The sequence below is a fragment of the Cygnus atratus genome, chromosome 9, assembly GCF_013377495.2.
Source record: "Cygnus atratus isolate AKBS03 ecotype Queensland, Australia chromosome 9, CAtr_DNAZoo_HiC_assembly, whole genome shotgun sequence".
In the NCBI taxonomy this organism is placed as follows: domain Eukaryota; kingdom Metazoa; phylum Chordata; class Aves; order Anseriformes; family Anatidae; genus Cygnus; species Cygnus atratus.
In genome coordinates, this window is record NC_066370.1 from 18621091 (window position 1) to 18639366 (window position 18276).

Sequence of the window (18276 nt, forward strand, 5' to 3'; positions counted from 1 at the left end):
CAGGGGCCTTGCGCTCTACAAGGGGACTTGATCACTTTATCAAAGTTTCCTTTTACTTCCATCTCATGAAAGTCTTAGAGATGCTTTGTGGAAGCACTTTATGCAGCCAAAACCTTTTTTCTATCATCCTTAAAAGTGAGCAGATTATTTTAACATAGTGTTGCCTGGATAACAGGGAAGGAAGGAAACAGGAGACCACCCCCAAACATCTCAGAAGACATTGTGTCAGTCACTTGAAATTTTAGTGAAAAAAAACAATTCACACTCAAACTGAAATTACAATGTATTCAAAGTGAGCTCAGCACTCATAAGAGCTAAAATAGGAGAAGAAAAAATATTTTCCACCGCAAGAACCAGCAAAATTACAAGCATCTTAACCAGTGACCAGCTCTTAGACCACACTGCACATTCATTTTCCAGGTGCCCGTGAGGACACCAACACATCCACGGGAACTGAGGTAAGATGAAAGCTTTTAATTCCTGCAAACTAAACACGAATCAGACAGCTGTAATTACAGCTGCGACCTGTTTGAAAAAGCAGCTCTGTGCTGAAGGCTGGCATGTTCCTGCAGGCCAAGTTATTGCATTTCCAAAACCATGACTTCTGACTGGAACTACAGACGGACACTCTGCTACGTGCAGCACTATGTTGTTAATACAGTGTCACCACTATATTATTAATAATATTCAAATACAAGTACCAGACGTGCAGTTCACCCTCACTTTGTAGTGATCTTAAACAATCAACTATGCGAGCTTGTCCCTCTAGAGCCAGGGCCTGCATTAATTTCCCCGGTTGCCCCCATTGCCAGTCCTTCCCGTGCCAGCCCGGCTGGGCAGGCGCCATTTGAGTGGAATTTCCACGAATTTGGCAGTAATGCTCAGGGAAAGAGAAGGAGCGGGCCGGAGCTCAAGAGGGACAGACAGAAGACAAGGAAAATGGGACGGGGCACACGCCCTGTCACAGGGACGGGAGATAAACCACGCTTTTTTTAGTAAAAAACGAGTCTGGCACACGTTAGCTCGAGCACGTCATCGCTCGTTTATACAAATCACAGCCGCCTGTCACAGCGCCGGAGCAGCCCCTCCACCAGGCCCTGCCGCAGGCCGCCATCTCGGGCCGCCCTCCCCCCGCGGCCACCTCAGCGCCCGGCCCGGCCCGGCCCCGCCGGGGCGGTCACCGCCGCCGCCCCGCCCCGCTTTACGACAGCCGGTGGCGGCTGTGCGGTGGGGCCCGGGGCCGAGCGACGAGCGTCGGACCTCAGCCAGCTCGGCCCGGCCGTCGGCAGTGCGAGGGGCCTGGGGCCGGGGGCAGCCGCGGCCATGGTGAGTGCGGTGGGGGCCGGGCCCGGCCGGCCGCGCTGCGGGAGCTGCGGGGGCTCCGGCCCTTCCCGAGGCCCAGGAGGGCGGCACGGCCTGCAGGGAGCCCGCTGCCCTCGGCACGGCCCTGGAGGCCGGGTTCGAGGGGCTGCGGCGCTGAAAACCACCCCCCGGATCCCTCCCGGCCCCGCCGCCCCCGTAGCCCCGCCGCAACCCTGCCCGGCGCTAATGGGTTAATGGCGCCCGCTTCTAGAGACAGCCTTTTTGTGTGTGTGTGTTGTCTTGTTTCTCTTTCTTGGTAAACAAAGACTTTGTTTCCTGTGCAGGCCGGTACCATGGTGGCGGTTGGCCTGACCATAGCAGCAGCTGGATTTGCAGGTTTGTAGATGTGTTTAACGCCTGCTTCTGCACCGATGGATTTTAATACCTAATAGTGGACACTGCTGAGAGCCTATAATGAGAAACGTGGCAGTAGTTAAACAAAAACTATTTTTTTTTTATTTTTTTATGTCTAAAAAAATTCCTTATTCCATATTCTAATCCGTAAGTTACTAGTCAAACTGAATTGCCAGGTCTTTATGAAACCTCATACTTAGTCTTGTTCAATGCTAATTTCTTTCAGGTCGTTATGCACTCAAAGCTATGAAGCAAATGGAGCCCCAAGTAAAACAAGCACTTCAGAATCTACCGAAACCCGTAAGTTTTTCTCAATGGTATCTTTTTATTAAAAAGTGTACTCAGTGAAGTGGCTGCAGACTGTTGTCTCTGTGTAGTATTGCATCTTCTAAAATTAAACATAATTTTGTCACTATTAACAATCTGCGATTCTGATGGTAGTTGACTAATAGAGACATTGTTCTGGCAGGTTTAAGTATTAATTTAAGTTACAGTGCTCTCCTTCAACTGAATTCCTTATTGCAAGTGCAAAAGAAGCTTCACAATACTGTTACTGACTAAAAGCTCAGCAATCATGAGTTTTAGCTGATGTAGTTAAACTTACATAATCATTGTATTCTAAACGAACACACTTTCCCTTCCAGGACTTCCGTGGTTATTATAGAGGTGGATTTGAACCCAAAATGACTAAACGAGAAGCAGCTTTAATACTAGGAGTGAGGTAAAAGGAAATGTATTATAAATGAAAGGTAAAAAGGAGGGTGCTCAGTACTCAAGACTGTCCTATGCCAGTTCCCCTGGAAGCGTCACTGCCAAGCCAGGAAATACGGAGTGTCTTCTCAGGATTTTCTGTACTTATTTGGGATTCTCTGGTGCATGGTAGTGTGCTCCAGGCTAACTCTAATTAGACTTCCATACATCTGTAAATCCCAAGCACATTCAAAAGCCGGTCCTAGGAAACATGCCATTTTCATGAAGACCTGGGGCTGATTCTGTGTGGGGAACAGGGTTGTGCTGCTCGCTTGTGGTTGCTGTCACTTCCGTTGAATTTTAGATCCTGTGTGAAAGTGCTGCACACCTACTTCCTGCATGCAAATTCATCACTTATTCTAGAATATCTGAGAGAGGAGTAGCTTTCCCTGCCAAAACTTAGAGTCTAAGACCAAATACGCAATTTTATCTAGTATGAGAGAGAGTAAGAACCATTTCTCTTTGAAGGCAACTTTCAACAGGGAAGTTTGTGTACAAATAATTAAAAGCAATCGATTAAGTTTTTCTTTTTTTCAAGAGCCCTCTATGAAATTTGACCCTATAAAAATGTTACAATCTAGTTTTGTTCCTTTTTGATTGACTATTCAGTTTGAATTCACACAGGCATTTGAGAGAGCCCTGTCTGGGACATACACTGTAGGATCTTGACGTGGCTAGCTACTTCTGCAAGATAGTGTAATTCTACTAGATTTCAGTGGGAGCTAAATACCAAAAACATTTTAAAGTACTGCTGTGTCAGGATAAATCCTGTTAACTTGGTTGTTACCAAAATATTCTTGAAAATTTGCCCCTATTTTTATTTTTTTCCCCTCATCTCCAGATCGTGTGGATGTTCCGAAGCATATTAGACTGCTATAGCATGTCCTTACAGCATGTCTTCTTGGGCGTGCAATATATTGGAAAAACCCTAAAAAACCCTGCCCAGGACATAAATGTTATACATAATAATAGGAAAAGAAAAACGTACATGTAAATCAAAGAATTCTGGGGCAAGACAAAGTGCTTGTTATAAGACATCTTTTTAATCTGGAGGATTTTATAAGGTTCCCTCAAATTAGTTTTTCTTTGTCTTTTAAATTAGCCCTACAGCCAACAGAAGTAAAATTAGAGAAGCTCATAGACGCATCATGCTTCTGAATCATCCAGATAAAGGTAAGTAAAAATAATTCACATTGATCGACTAATACATATTTTTACCCATGAAGTGAACTGTGTGGGAAGTGACATTTGAATATGTTGGCTACTAAAAGGAAAAAAAAAAAAAGTGAAAACAGATTTTAGAGTGCCTAAATTCGTACAGTTTTGGAACATACTCTGCTGTCTGAATGGTTTAAAGCAAGCAGACAGATTCAGCAGGTCAACTGATGCTTGCACTTTTCTGTGTATATCTGATTAAAATAAGACTTGTTAAACTGAGACAAAATCACCTCAATTTTAGGTGAAAGACCAGAGTATTTTTGTGTACTTTATATTTACCATGTGAGTTTGAGTTGATATGAATTCATTGGAAATTGGTCCTATATGGCAAGCGAAGAATTGAGCCTTCTGCTTCTGTTGAAGACTGAACTGCAAAACACTGCTGCCAGTGGCATTCCAAAGGCTCAGAATCTAGTAACGCTTAAAGTTAGAAATTCAAGGTACCTCTGCCTATTCTGAATTCTGTATTCTTCAGTGAGTTAGAATTGTTTGTTAATGCTTGGCATTTAACTTTTTAATCCTCACTTAAAAGGTGAAATGGCCTCCTTGAAAGTGACTTCATTACTTGTTGTATGCACCAAAACCCAAAATACTTGTTTCATCTAGTGTGACATGAGGTTATCTTTCTTCTAGGTGGTTCACCATATGTAGCAGCCAAAATCAATGAAGCTAAAGATTTACTGGAAGACCAAGCTAAAAAATGAATTGGAGATTAAAGTCATAGGGTTTGTTTGTTCAAGTGATTTTTTTTTTTATAAACAGCTTAAGGCAAGTTTTAATGTCAGTCTTTGACTTGACACAAATGAGGCTTGAAAAATGAATGTGGGGAGGTATTTCCTTCCCTGATCAATTCTTAGTCGTGTTTTGGGAAATGTCTGAGGGAGTGAGGCTTCAAGGTTTTCCAAAGCTGTTCATTAATATTTGGTAGAAGCTGCCACTGATTTGGTTTGGCCAAAATTTCTTGCATGTTACTGGATGCTGACATGCCATTACCTAATTTTTGTTAATCTGGTTATGTTTTCAAATTCATGCTGCTGTTCTTTCAGATGCCAAAGTTAGCATGATGAAAACAGTCTAGGGAGAGGGTGGAAAAAAAACAGGAGGAATTACTTGACAGGAAGATACAGGACAGATACGTGGTTGTTTCTAATTGAAGAAATAAAGTTGAAGAAACTGAATGTACTCAGTTGTCTTGCCTTGTGAAAAACAAGGTTGGTTCAGCTCTTAAGTGTTACTGACGGATCTGGAAGATCCTAGATTTTTTTAGTAGCTTCCAACTTTTAATGGATCTTATGGCAATAAATTGCAAATCTGTAATACGTACTGTAGTTTTACACGTTATTAACTACGAAGTTACGGTTCATGTGATAAGGTTTGCATTTGTAATAATCAGGAAAAAGGAAGTCTTTACGTCACTGGTGGTCACTAGCAGGGTCCCCCCCTGGGCTCAATACACGGGCTGGTTCTGTTTAATGTTTTTATCAGTGATCTAGATACAGGAGTTAAATGCATCCTTGGCAATTTTGCTGATGCTACTAATCTGGGAGGTGGCTGGAGGGAGGAGAGGCCTTGCAGTGGATCTAGATATGTTGGCACATTGGTCCACTATCAACAGCTTGACATCCACCAAAGACGAATGCCGGGTGCTGCATGGGACGGAGCAAAGCCAGACACAGGCACAGCCTGGGAGACAAGTGGCTGGAGAGCAGTTCAGCAAGAAGGGACCTGGGGGTGCTGGTGGCAGCAGGCTCAGCGACAGCCAGCAGCTGCCCTGGCAGCCAGGAGGTCAAGTCATGCTTGGGGTGCGTTAAGCACAGCACAGCCAGCCTAAAGAGGCGATTCTCCTGCTGTGTTTAGCATTAGTGCAGCCTCACCCTGAGTATTGTCCCTGAAAGCATCCAGAGGAGGGCAGCAAAGCTGGTAGAAGGGCTGCAGGGCACGTCTGTGAGAGGAGGCTGAGGACACTTGGGTTGTCTCCTCTGGAGAAGAGGCTGGGCGATGACCTCACTGCTCTCTGCCACGTCCCGAGGAGGGGAAGTGCAAAAGCAGGTGCCGGTCTCTGCTCCCTGGTCACTGAGGACAGGGCATGCGGAAATGGCACAAAGATGCACCGGGGGGGGGGGGTGTCAAACAGGACATTAGGGAAAACGTCCTTACCAAGAGGGTGGTCAAACACTGGAGTAGACTTCCTAGAGAGGTGGTCAACACCCCAGGCTTGTCTGTGCAAGCATTTGGATTGGGATCTTAATAACATACTCCAACTCTTGGTTAGCCCTGATGGGGTCAGGCAGTTGGACCAGATCGCTGTAGGTCCCTTCTGACCGAACTATTCTGGTCTACTTACATAAAACCAGGATACCTGAGCTGGATTTACCAGGCTACATGAAGCCAAACATACTAGCAGCTGTCTTATGTATCTGAATTGGGGCCAAAGTGTTCTGTCACGCTCCAGGAATCTTTCCAGCCTTTCTGCAACTACGGTAAAACTGCTGTACAACATATGTAATCATTAACACCATCTGCTCATAAATATACACTGGAGTGTGGAACTTTCATTTTTCCAGAACCATGCCCCTATTTCAATGAGGGGTGTTAAGTAGTCTCACATCCTCTGCCTGAACTTTGGCTACTCTGTAGCTGTATTGCTGTAACTAGTTCTAGGCCACCTAGTAATACCAAAGCACCATTATGGAAAGATTATACACTTTTACAACAGAGGCTCAAGATCAGTAATGGAAGAGTATGAAGAAGAAAATGTTTAGAACTTAAAATGAAAGGGATACTTTGCTTTACTACAGAACTTAAAGCAGGGTTAAAAAAAAGGAAAACACCACACACACACACAGCTGGAACACTGCCATGCAGCAGCTTCACAATTTGCATCTGTCAAGGCCTACAAAGAATGAAAGCTACTTAAGTTCTTTCCTGCCAAGTAACATTGACTGTTTTTAAACAGCTCTTTTTTTTTCCCTCTCATTTGTTTTCCACTCTTGTGGCTGCTATCATTGAGACTCTGTTTACTTTAGAGTTCTAACACTTTGTTATTCAGGAGGGAACACTGTTGCCTAGTCTCAACACGTGTCATACTAAAACCACACATCCTTAAATGAAGTAAATACCTAAGCCTAGTTAGTACAACTCTGTTCTAGCTGTATAAAGTACAGGAACTGGAGGCACGTACTGTGCAGTGTATTTTTTTTTCCTTTCTCACTTTTAGCCAAATCAGGTAAAAGAATTTTCCTTTCTAATCAGTATAGCTTCAGCAGCACATGTGCTCTCTCTAGCTTCTTACAACTCCATTGCTTCTCACATTTTTTTTCCTACTTCTGTTTTCTATATTATTGCTCTTGCTCATGCCCCCAAAAAGACTCGTTAGCATATCATGCTTCTAGCTTCTCAGAAACTACACCTGCATTAGTTCCTATATATGTTAGTCATGTTAAGCAATTCTTAAGGTAAGTCTTTTTAGATACATTAACTGATGTTTTACATCTTAATGCAAGGTTAGCATGTTAGAAAACTTTTTTTTTTTTATAAGAGTTAAAGGTTCAAGCTGCCTGGCAGGTAAGTTTCAACAGTTAGTGTTAACAGCTTGAAAACCTTAAGTCAATAGCAATTTAAATTTCTGATAGAAACAGTCCACAGATGGAAGATCAAAGTTTATTTTCTTTTACTACCAGCATACAAAAAAAACATATTGCACATCAAACAACCAAAACAAAAATAAAAATACTCTACTAAGGACTAACATATGTAGTTTATACAGAATAAACTTTCTGGAAATTGATCTTTTCAGTAGTTCAGGTTATGTCTTAATGGACATGACTAATTCAGCTTAGTGTTAACTAAAGCTATGTTTGATTTTTAAATACTGTACAGTTTAATAAATAAACCAAACAAAGCCTCAATGTAGAACAGTCACTGCCAATGTCACCCAGTATCCCTGCAGAGTATGAGAATTTAACAAATGTATTCCAGTGGTCTGCAGATTTTTCCTCTACATACAGCATTTAAAAAACATGTATTAAAACAGACCAGTTTCCAGACTAAACTAATGGAGAAATTACATTTCAGTGCAAAATATTTTAGACTGCATTTCTTTCTAGTATTCCTCAGGTGAAGAAGTGGTTGCATATTATTAAAAATGTAACAAAAGCAGCTAATGCTTTCATAAAGAGTATTATGTTAGGGATCCCCCTCACATCTCTGCCGTATTTTGAAAACAAAATAACATTTCCTATAGCCAGCAATTTTGTTTATTTAAATGTTACATATACTATCTCAAGGCACATCTGATGATATATTTATAACACAGTAGGTGTCAAAGTATGTTTAACATATGATTTCTTCAGGATCCCTCCCCTTTCTGTATTCCAAAATGGAGGAACTGAAAGTGCGGTGTCAAGACTGGCGATCCATATTCTATCTTTGGCAAGCTTATACAAGCACTATTTTAAATGTAATGTAGAAGAACTGTAAACTAGGAACTTCAGTTTATGAAACACCATTCAGCACTGCTTCTTCCTGATTATTTCCCTCCTCTTGAACAGTAACTTTCTTTTCATCAGGACTGTGCTGTAATTTAGAAGGCTCATCCCCAGCAGTTGTAGCAGGACCATTCACTGCCTTTTCGGAAGGGCAGTTTTCATCAATTGCATCTTTTGCCTTAAAGAGTAAGAACAGGATTATTAAAAATTCAGTAAAAAACACAGAATACAATGTCTATTTCCCTCTGGCTCACAGCAACCTTGCAACAGGAATTTTTGCATTTTATTATGCAATGCTACTTTGCTAAATATAGTATTTTAGAGTACATAAGTCCTTTAATTTGAACACTAAAACAGTTACTCAAGTCCCCACTGATATTCTACAAGCTAATGCTCAATTCTGTTTACTCAACCATTTTGACTTTTCATGATTTATTCTTGAACTCAGTACTCGAAGTGACCTAAATCAAGCATTCCTTTACTGTTTCACTGTAAGGGAAGAGAAAAAGGAAGTGTACATTTAAAATTGTCTTACCGCTTCTTTCTTGGTTTTGGCTAGTGTCTCCTTTGGAGGGTTTCTCTGTCTACTTTGAGATTCAGCTCGTGATATATAATCAGCTACTGTTACTGTACAAGGAAAAAAAATTAGTGACGCTCATATTAGAAATTTAACTTAGCATTAAGCTTCATATCTTTTTTCTGTACAAGTTACGCTATAACTGGGAGATATCTCACAAAAGGCCTTCACTCTTACAGGTTATCAACTACATAGCAAGGATCAGTTCTTTTATGTTAATAAAATTTTCAACAAAATCTGTGGTAGCTGGTGATTATCTGAAGACAGAATCTTAAAATTAGTAAAACAGTAATTTTGGCCTGATGGCTTAAAAAGAAGGGATTTCTATACCCATCTTCAAGAGATCAAAACCGCTGGCTCTTTAACTATAGACAGTTTATTATTGGGATTTAACCATCTTCACTAGTGAAAAATTTCACACTCATAAAATTAAGGTAGGTTAAAATACAAAAAATATTAGGGGAGGTTCAGAATATGGCATCACTTACAATAAAAGATGCATTCAAATCCTTGTTACTTTCATGAAGCCACTGGCAAGAGAACTCACCCTCCTGGTACTCAAAAGGCAATCCACACTGTCAACTCTGGCTTGTGGGTGGGTGGATTAACTGTGACATGCGTACAGGCACTCAAGTGGCTCTGTATGAGCGAGCCTATACCCAACAGCAGGACAGCCATGCTTACACTGCTATGGCTACACTTACTGGATGCTGGCCAGGGGCTTTCTGACCTCTTTTCTTCTTACCACCTCAGCACATGTTCTTGTAGCTTGGTTTTGTCTTATCCCGCCCTCTCGTAACCACAACAATTGAGAGTCAACTCTATTTTTAGAATACACAGGACTACAAATTTAAATATGCATTTGTATCTTTGATGAACTAAAGCATATTAGAGTTGGCAAGCATTATCTACTGAACAGTACAGTCAGTTACATTTAGTATACCATGCATTCAGGTGAACTGTTTTCCTGGGTTTAGCAGTGACTATGTAAGAAACAGATTATCAGCACAGGAAGTGTAACACACAGGTTTTCTGTTACATTAACTGGACTTTTCACAACTGGGTCCCTGCATAATTGTTGAGACCAAGTGAGTTTCCGCACAAGGGGACTTATTTCTCTAAAATGATGTTCTGTACCCAACTCCTCTAATATAAAGAGGAAGTATGTTTTTACACACAGTGTAAAAGGCTATTTAATAATAATCTTAATAATCATATACGTAGCAGGAACCCAAAAAGTATGGTGACATAAATAACAACTAAATGACTGAAGTATGCTGTTAGTATTTAGGAGGAATAATTCCTTCTCTCAATTTCACTCGCTATACACTGAGTATTTATGAAGAGATTAAATTATTAGAGCATTTTCCAAAGAGTATAACTACCAATGCTCTTAAGGTTGGTTTCAAAAATATTTCTTATGGAAATTGAAAATGGTATTTTGAACAAAAAGAAATCAACAGGGAAAAAAAGTGAGAAAACTTTGGCGATTTGGTTTTGTTCTTGGAACACTTTCATTTCAAGAAAAATACTAGAGGTTTTTGTAGAGATGACCAGCATCTCTTCCACCCCTTTATAAACTATCATTTTGTAACAAAACTACAGAATGCTGAAAAATAAGGTTTCTTTTTTCTTAAAGTTTTAATTATTAGAAGAAAAAATGTTGTTGCTTTACAAGTCAAATATTGTATGAGCACCACAGATATACAGAAGACAAATATGGGTGAAGTTTTGAGCCTGTCAGTCTAGAAGACCTTCTGTTACTACCTTATGGCACAGATGTACAAGCATTTTCTGAACAGGGCATTATACTGAGAATTAGCTAGTTCACCTTTAACATTTCAAGTGTTAGTACACACAAAAGAAGTGCAACAAGCCACAACAACAAAAAAATTGGAAACATGCAACTTCATTTAAATTCCTCCTCCTTCCCACCCTCAATTTGTGGATGATTTACAATGTTCACAAAAGCTGAAGACTGATAGCAGAAGTCTGAATCAAGCTCTGGACTGGCAGATACCATGTAGGTTCCCTCACAGTGCCTTGCCAGGGCACCTACAACCTGCCATTCCAACTCTGCTTCTCAGCCAGTGCTGAAAAGGTTGTGTCACATTCAATGCAAGTGCGCAAATGCAAGTGAGTGCAGATCATGAACTTTTTATATACGTCTTGATCCTGGACCACTGAAGTCAACAGAAGTTTGGCTATTGACTTCAATGAGAACCGGATCAGAAGCATAAATTGTATTTCCAAGCAAAAAGTTAGACATTATAAATTAGTTTCATTAGACAGATTAAGAACTTTATAAAAGTTCTCCTAGTGTAAGAAATGTTTTTCATCTTTATCTAGTAGTCTTATTAGTTATTAACCTTTATATATTATGCAGCTATATGTAAAACAGCAGACACAACATTCTCTCATGCTTTTGACCTGAGAATACCCACAGCTTCACTCGAATTACCTGGCTGTCTATCTTCTGCCTGACCCCTGAAGCGACGCCTGCGGCTACGATTGCGTCGCTGGGGTTTTTTGTCACTATCATCTGCAATTGCAAAGTTTACCATGAACTATTTCTGACGAAAAAATAAATTCTTCAGCAGTTTCAGCATGGGGCATTTCAAATTACTTCTGTTAAAAAAGACAGGCTAAGACAGTCTGAAAGAACAACAAATTTATACTGAAAGCATACACAATGAAGTAAATGCCAGATTTTACTTTTTTGCTCCTGGCTCGTGAAAACATTTAGGCATATGCTTAATGACCTCAGATTTCATTTATTAAATAACCGTACGTCAGATTTTAGCCACAACCATGAAGAAGAGTTTTTTCTACACTATTAAGTAACAGATTATATTCTTGTCCCAGTGAGTATCAAGAGAATTTATTGAGGGAAAGTACTTAAGCAGAAGCTGGCTAGAGATAAATTAACTGCTTAAGTAGCTTTCCTACCCTGACACTGAGGTTACCAAGGACAAAACAGAACACTGATCAGAGCACCGTGTCTCTATGAAAACAGCATTACTAACTGAAATCAAAGTTAGTCTTTGGTATCTCCATCAGATACGTTTTTACAAAAGAGGCATATGAAAGTACTACTGGAGCTCAGTAAACAAGAACTTTCATGGCACAGCCATGGAAGTAGAATTTTTCCTTTAATCAGACAGCAACCTTTAACAGAACAATGACTCACCACTAATAAAAATGAACAAGTATTTCACTGCACTTACACTGATAGCACACTTTTTCCTTCCAAAATTGTTCTGGGACTATCTAACTGTTTACATACCTAAACCATTCTCATTAACAGAAGCTGTATCAGACTCTGTCATTCCATCCATTAGAACAGCATCTTCATCAGTCCGTCGCCTGCGCGACCTCCTGCGGCGGTTACTACTGTGGTGAGATTCACTAGCATCGGTATCCACAGTCTGGTCTGACTCTGTATTATCAAGTAAGCTGTAAGGGTTGCTGTCCGGGTCTTTAAGCACTAAACAAACAGAAAGTTTGTATTTAAGATACTGTAGTTACACACATTTAATTTCCAGGCTGACTTAAATCTATGCTTCAAAACATTAGAACAATCTTACGAAAAGGTATAAATGCTATAGTTCTATGTGTAATGGTTCCTCTCTAACTAATCCAACGATATGTATTCTGAGGCATCACAATGTGGCACTTAAATTACTGCATCACAAAGATTTCCAAGGTAATATTAAAAGAACTTTTTACTTTAAGCTGTTAAATGTGTAAAATATACCTTTCACTTCATTAGCAGGATGGTACTTCTGTCACTATTGAAGTGTTGTGAATTATCTTACACAGTCAAATTCTGATAAAATGTTAACTTCCTTTCTGTGATTTCTTCTCCTTCTGTATCTAAACACAAGCTTAACTCAAAAGGCAATCACAGGTAGCATGCCCAAGATTTCTAAACTTTAATGTCATAATTATCTGTGTATAGTAGAGGAAGGAAATGGAGATCATCGTGAACAGAAAGAAGATGATGAACAGAATTCCAACGACAGCTTATGACAACAAAACATCACAGAATGGTTTGGGTTGGAAGGGACATTAAGGATCATCTCATTCTAACCCCCTGCCATGGGCAGGGACACCTTCCACTGTCTCGGGTTGCTCAAAGCCCCATCCAGCCCGGCCTTAAACACTTCCAGGGATGGGGCATCTGCAGCTTCTCCCAGCAATCTGTTCCAGCGCCTCATTACCCTCATAGTAAAGATTTTTTTCCAAATATCTTATCTAAATCTACCCTCTTCTACTTTAAAAAAATGACTCCTTGCCCTATCACTACACTCCTTGATGGAGTCCCTTTTCTGCTTTCTTGTGTATCACGAAACCCCACTGAAATACCAAAGTATTACAATTGCAATGTAAAAGCAGAGTGTTTAAAAGTACTAAGAGGTCAGAGAGGGAATTGCAAGGAACAAAAACAGAGCTCAAAATACATTTGAGACACACTACCAGAGCTAATAGATGACTTGCCACCACGAGGTCCACCACGTCCACGACCTCCAGATACACTGCGTCCTCGTCCTCCAGGACGTCGTCTATTGTCACGCTGATGTCTGCTTTCTCTGTCATCTTCTCCTGCCAAGGACCAGTCACTAAGTTCATCTTTTCTCTCAGATTCTGTTTCAGAGGGATTAGAGAGCTCAGAGTTTGTACCTTGTACAAGAAGGAAAAAAAATTGGAAATGAGTAAGAAATGTGGGATTGTATTCTGGTTTCAGATTCTTAGAGAAGTCTTCTCAAGCATCAGGCCTAATTATACGTATTCTATAGCTATATACAAAAAACACAAATTCAAAATAAAAATTTATAGATATATCTTTTTATATAAATTTATATTAAAACATTTATGTGCACAAATAAAATACGAACAGTGTAAGTTACCTAGGTTTCTATGATTCTTAATTTTATTTGCAATAACAAGAGAAATAAGATCCAAGATTACTCAAACTGTAATTTATGTATGTGGATAAAATCAACAATTAAATACTACTTTCTCTTTGTGTGTACGCTGCAGGCATTTGATGCAGTTTCTAGGCAACTTCTCTGAAATTCCCAAGGACAACTTTGCCACCTTACAGCTAATGGCTGTCGCTAAGCAACCTCTTCTGGCTGCAGTAATGTGCTTGAAAAATTTAACTGTTTATATTAAATATTGCTCATAACTTCCCATTGTTTGTGAGCTAACCAAACCTTCACATCTTTTTATTACTAAAAAAACTGAACACCTACCATTTATGCTAAGCATCCAGAACCTCTCCCTACCAACAATTCTGGAATAAAGGTATTCATTACGGTTTCAGTTTAGTCAAACAATTCACCAGGACAGAGTAAAAAAAGTAATAAATATTATCAGTATCATCAGAATTAACCTGATCAACATGCCATGATCAAAGGTATCATCAGTGCCAGGCCATGCAATTCAGAAGAACTGTGTGATTTCGTGACACAAGTGAGCTACACAGAGATGATCAAGAGTAATTTACTGTATTCAATAATTTTTCACCCTGTTTACTAGGGCACCTATGTATCTTTGTGAAATACGTCTATATTTAAGTGCAGACTTTCCAACTGGGGGGATGCAGCTGAGTGAAAAGGGGATGTGCACACTTCTGTGAGGAACTGCTACTCAGTTCCATAGAATACCTCACTACATCTAAAATAAATCCAGTTAGTTTCTACCCAAATTCAAAAATGATTACGAAGAAGCTTTGTGCTACATCCATTTTAAGTTTCAATTTTCACAGGTACGCTCATAGAATGACCATGATCACAGACAAGCTTTTCTCCTCCTCAGTCAAGTCAGCTAATGTTACTTTAAAAAAAAAAATTGTGTCTCCTTAGAGTATCTGTACCTCTTGCACACACCATCACTTTCAATTTTTTGTCATACGACTGCTATCATTGAAAGCCAAGATTTTACCAGAGTTCAGTTTGCTCATTTTTTTCAGTTAAAAATTTAACTTCAGCAAGAATATAAACTAACTAGGTTTTCTGAGCTATGCGGAAAAAAAGGCAATTCTAAATTTTCAGGTCTACCTTCAACTCAACTACTCTGAACACAAAGAAATCTAAAGAAAAGCTATGGATTCAAAAGTATACTGAAGACTCGTTCAATAGCTGCTCTACAGTTGTAAAAACCACCACAAAAAAACTCACCGTAACCTGATGTGTAATTGGGGCCTCTACGGCCTCTCCCTCTTCCACTGTATGATCTGGAACCTTGTACTGAGGAGAGGGTACTCTCGTCAGTCGTATAACCCTTCTCTTTTTCTGGAACTCTAGCAGAGGAAGGTCTGAAACCCATACCAATCTGACGCAATTGTTCATCAATCTGGAGCCGTTCCAGTCTTAGTTGCTCTACCTCCTACATAAAAAGGAAATAAAAGAAATGTCAGGTAAAGACATCTTACTTTTCCCCACAAAATACCATTGCCCATCCAGTCACAGGAAAAACTAACATTCCTTTAGGTGAGTTAATGCTACCTCAAAGTTGACTACAAGTAACAGGATTGATCTATGAGTTTTGCAATCCTGGCATTTTGGAAAAAATCTAAACCCTTTCTTTTAAAGCACCATGTTGAAAGACTGTTGAGAGGTAACCATCTTAAAAACAATGCTTCACTGCACTTTTTCTAGTCACCTTTAAAAAACCCTGTCAGAGTAACAAAATCAAATTAATTCATTATTTCTGTGAAGTCACACCCCTAGTCCTACAAAGCCAACTAGTTTAGGCAGGCAATTGTTTTAAATACTACTTAGCATTAGAAATTCCATCCCACACCAACACAGCATTAACCTCAGAGCAACAGAACAACAACATGGAGAAAACAATTGCATATTACTTCTCAAATGCCACTTAGAAGTGTTATTTAAAGTCCAGTTCTTTGAATACCAACAGTACTAAGTACTCACGATAATGTATTTAAAGGCCTAAATAGCTCTTACGTGCAACGAAGAGTTCATGACACCAAACCTTAGTTCACAGCCTACAAAGAAATCGTTCAGTAGTTGCAAAACCCACTGAAGTTGTTACTCAAGTATTTTCTTACTTCAAGAAAAGCTTCTTCTACACCTCCTTTCTTCCAAAATACACTTACCTTCAGATACGCAATGTGGTATTCTAAAAGAACTTGGACATTTCCAATGCTTTCCTTAGTACCCACAAATACAAATGGTACCATTCCCTACAGAAACAAAATGCCAAATCTTACATTCAGAAAGAAAGTTATCAAAACTATACTTTATTTAAACAATTAAAAATATTTTAATTATAAAAATCTGAACAAAGACAACTGAATCTTGGGCTGCAAAAAGGCACCAGGTATAGCTTAAAGATTGAAGCAAATACTTATTTGTTAAGAACTTCAGACTGCCTAGCGTTCCAACATCCTATTTTAGCAGTTGAGGTAACCTAACGTATACTGTCTACGTTCCATTGTGTTGCCTATGCAACACAACTGCTGCGTGTGTTTCTATCATTGTAGGTGTGCGTAAAGGCATCCAAAGATTCCTGAGAATTGTGCAGTGGTTAATTAAACCGACTTTGCAAGATGAAGCACCTTTAGAAGATTTTATCTTATGTTCTCATATAGTTAAAATATGTAAAACAATTTTAGGCTGACAGTGTTAATAGTTATTCAGCTACAGTATGTGAAGGAGAAAGCTTAAAAGTAAGTCTTGCTTCAGTAGCAAAAACCCTTTCTTGAATTGTTTCATACAAGATTCACTGCAATATGCCGGTCAGAAAAAAATTTTAAAATCTCTCTATAGCCATCAAAAAATTATAAAACTGGATTTATTACACAATCCACAAGCATGCCTCTATCCCATAAAACTATCCAAATCACAGTCACCATGTTTTTATAACTTGGACATCACCACTATTATAGGTTAGCCATGAAAAAAAACAAGGGCACGTAGGCCAGCTGCCTAATGATGCAGAGATTAACAATATTCCCATTCTAATGCTGTAAGGTAGCACTTTGTCATTTAAGTCAAGCCCCAGAAATTTTCACCTTCTGGATGTTTTCCCTTATTTTCTTTGTTAAAGCATACAAAATGGCTCATTTGTTAAGGTTTCTATTTTAATAGGAAGAAAGAAGAAAGTACTTACATCTTCACGTGGCAGTTTATTTTCGTTATCTCCTTCAATTCTCACCCTGACGACTCCAGACTTGTCTACAATCTCCTGAATCACTTTTCCATTTTTTCCAATAACTTTTCCTTTGGAGGGCAAGAATGGTTAATTTTGCACCAGTGTGCAAAATATTTTAAACAGCTGTTTGATAATTTACATACAACATAATTGTAACAACCCAACTCTTTTACCTTCTACTTCTTCCCCCCAAAGTTTTCTCCTACTTCACACTTGTAAACAAAACCTGTGTTAGAAGAGAAGGCCAAAAATTCTAAAATTATATTCAAACTGTATGCATGCATAGAATGGCTAGTAGTTACGAAGATTATGCATATAGTTTGAAAAGACTAAATTACTTTCTAATTAAATGGAAAAATCAAATATTGTACTAGAAGCTAAATCTTCTATGCACAGTCAGGCTTAGTAGGCTCTCTTTCCCCAGGTTTTCATATTTCAGCAGTATTACATACCAACAAGATTTCTGGGAACCTGAATAAAATCCTCCACAAATTCCAAGTAACTTCTAGCCTTTTTTACTGCATCGGCAGTCTGAAAAACAAATTAAAAAACATTTCTGAATGCAATATGATAAAGATAAAACCCTATAGCAACATCCATAAATCTTCCAAATGGCAAGCATTTTCAAAAAGAGGAGACAAGAGGCAAAATTAATCTACTTGTGAAATAAGCATTAAAGAAATAACTGAGTGGCCAATTACAAAAAAAACATACTGCGCTAAGGAACATGTCCTCATCAAGCGTGAACCTGTACTTTGTAAGTAATATTACAACCAAGACAATTCCCCTTTCAGAATGGTAGTTCTGGCCACAGTTCAGTTATCAAGTTTTCTAAGATACAGGAGAACTCTCTTTAAGTCCTTCCTTACGGCTTCATTGCTAAGTGACAGAAATTAAATGACTTAATTGAATACTAAAGGTAATGAAAATATACAGCTTAAAATTACCAACAACAGGAGCATAGAATGCATGAATGAGTGTTTGAGTGTCAGCAATGATAACTTTTCATCGTACTAACGCCTTTAAGCCCTTTCATCTGTCATATTTTCAGACAAACATGAAGCAAATATCACCAGCTCCTGGACCTTTAAATGAAATACTGGGGAACTCCTAGGACAAGAAATTCACAAACTTCTACTTCTGGCAGAAGTCAAAATGCTGAGGAGAGAAACATGGGAGATAACGGATTTCAAGATGATGAAACAAGCAACAAAGCTTGGAAAAAAAAAAGCAGGCAAACAGGAAGTGGTTGGTTGTAGAAAGCAGAGCTATGCTGCATACTCCAAGTAACAGATAAAACGATGCAAAGATCAACACACATTAGCAATTTTCACCTTCAATGAA

The 18276-nt window shown here is 39.1% G+C and overlaps 2 protein-coding genes across 5 annotated transcripts in view; one reads left to right on the forward strand and one right to left on the reverse strand.

Moving 5' to 3' along the window:
• Positions 1-1180: 1180 nt before the first annotated feature.
• DNAJC19 (DnaJ heat shock protein family (Hsp40) member C19) lies at positions 1181-5003 on the forward strand. The gene is made up of 6 exons (XM_035557367.2): positions 1181-1326; positions 1647-1698; positions 1943-2016; positions 2361-2437; positions 3569-3639; positions 4318-5003. The coding sequence occupies exons 1-6, from the start codon at positions 1324-1326 to the stop codon at positions 4386-4388; spliced, it is 348 nt and encodes a 115-aa protein (XP_035413260.1). The 5' UTR covers positions 1181-1323; the 3' UTR covers positions 4389-5003.
• Positions 5004-7330: 2327 nt separating this feature from the next.
• FXR1 (FMR1 autosomal homolog 1) overlaps positions 7331-18276 on the reverse strand; it is a 29047-nt gene continuing 18101 nt past the window's right edge. The window contains exons 9-17 of one of the 4 annotated variants that reach the window (XM_035557364.2): positions 17385-17463; positions 16891-17000; positions 15875-15961; positions 14934-15141; positions 13228-13395; positions 12035-12235; positions 11210-11290; positions 8707-8798; positions 7331-8349 (exon numbers count right to left, since the gene is read on the reverse strand). In XM_035557364.2, the coding sequence (XP_035413257.1) occupies positions 8179-8349; positions 8707-8798; positions 11210-11290; positions 12035-12235; positions 13228-13395; positions 14934-15141; positions 15875-15961; positions 16891-17000; positions 17385-17463 (1197 nt within the window). In that variant the 3' untranslated portion in view covers positions 7331-8178. Of the gene's footprint in view, positions 8350-8706; positions 8799-11209; positions 11291-12034; positions 12236-13227; positions 13432-14933; positions 15142-15874; positions 15962-16890; positions 17001-17384; positions 17464-18276 lie in introns of all 4 variants that reach the window. The other 3 variants (XM_035557363.2, XM_035557365.2, XM_035557366.2) reach the window with 3 other exon arrangements.

Excerpts from the sequence above, each read along its gene's own strand:
- DNAJC19 (XM_035557367.2), top strand. Across the intron at positions 1,699-1,942 it reads AGCAGCAGCTGGATTTGCAG|GTCGTTATGCACTCAAAGCT; the intron begins GTTTGTAGATGT and ends AATTTCTTTCAG. Across the intron at positions 2,438-3,568 it reads GCTTTAATACTAGGAGTGAG|CCCTACAGCCAACAGAAGTA; the intron begins GTAAAAGGAAAT and ends CTTTTAAATTAG.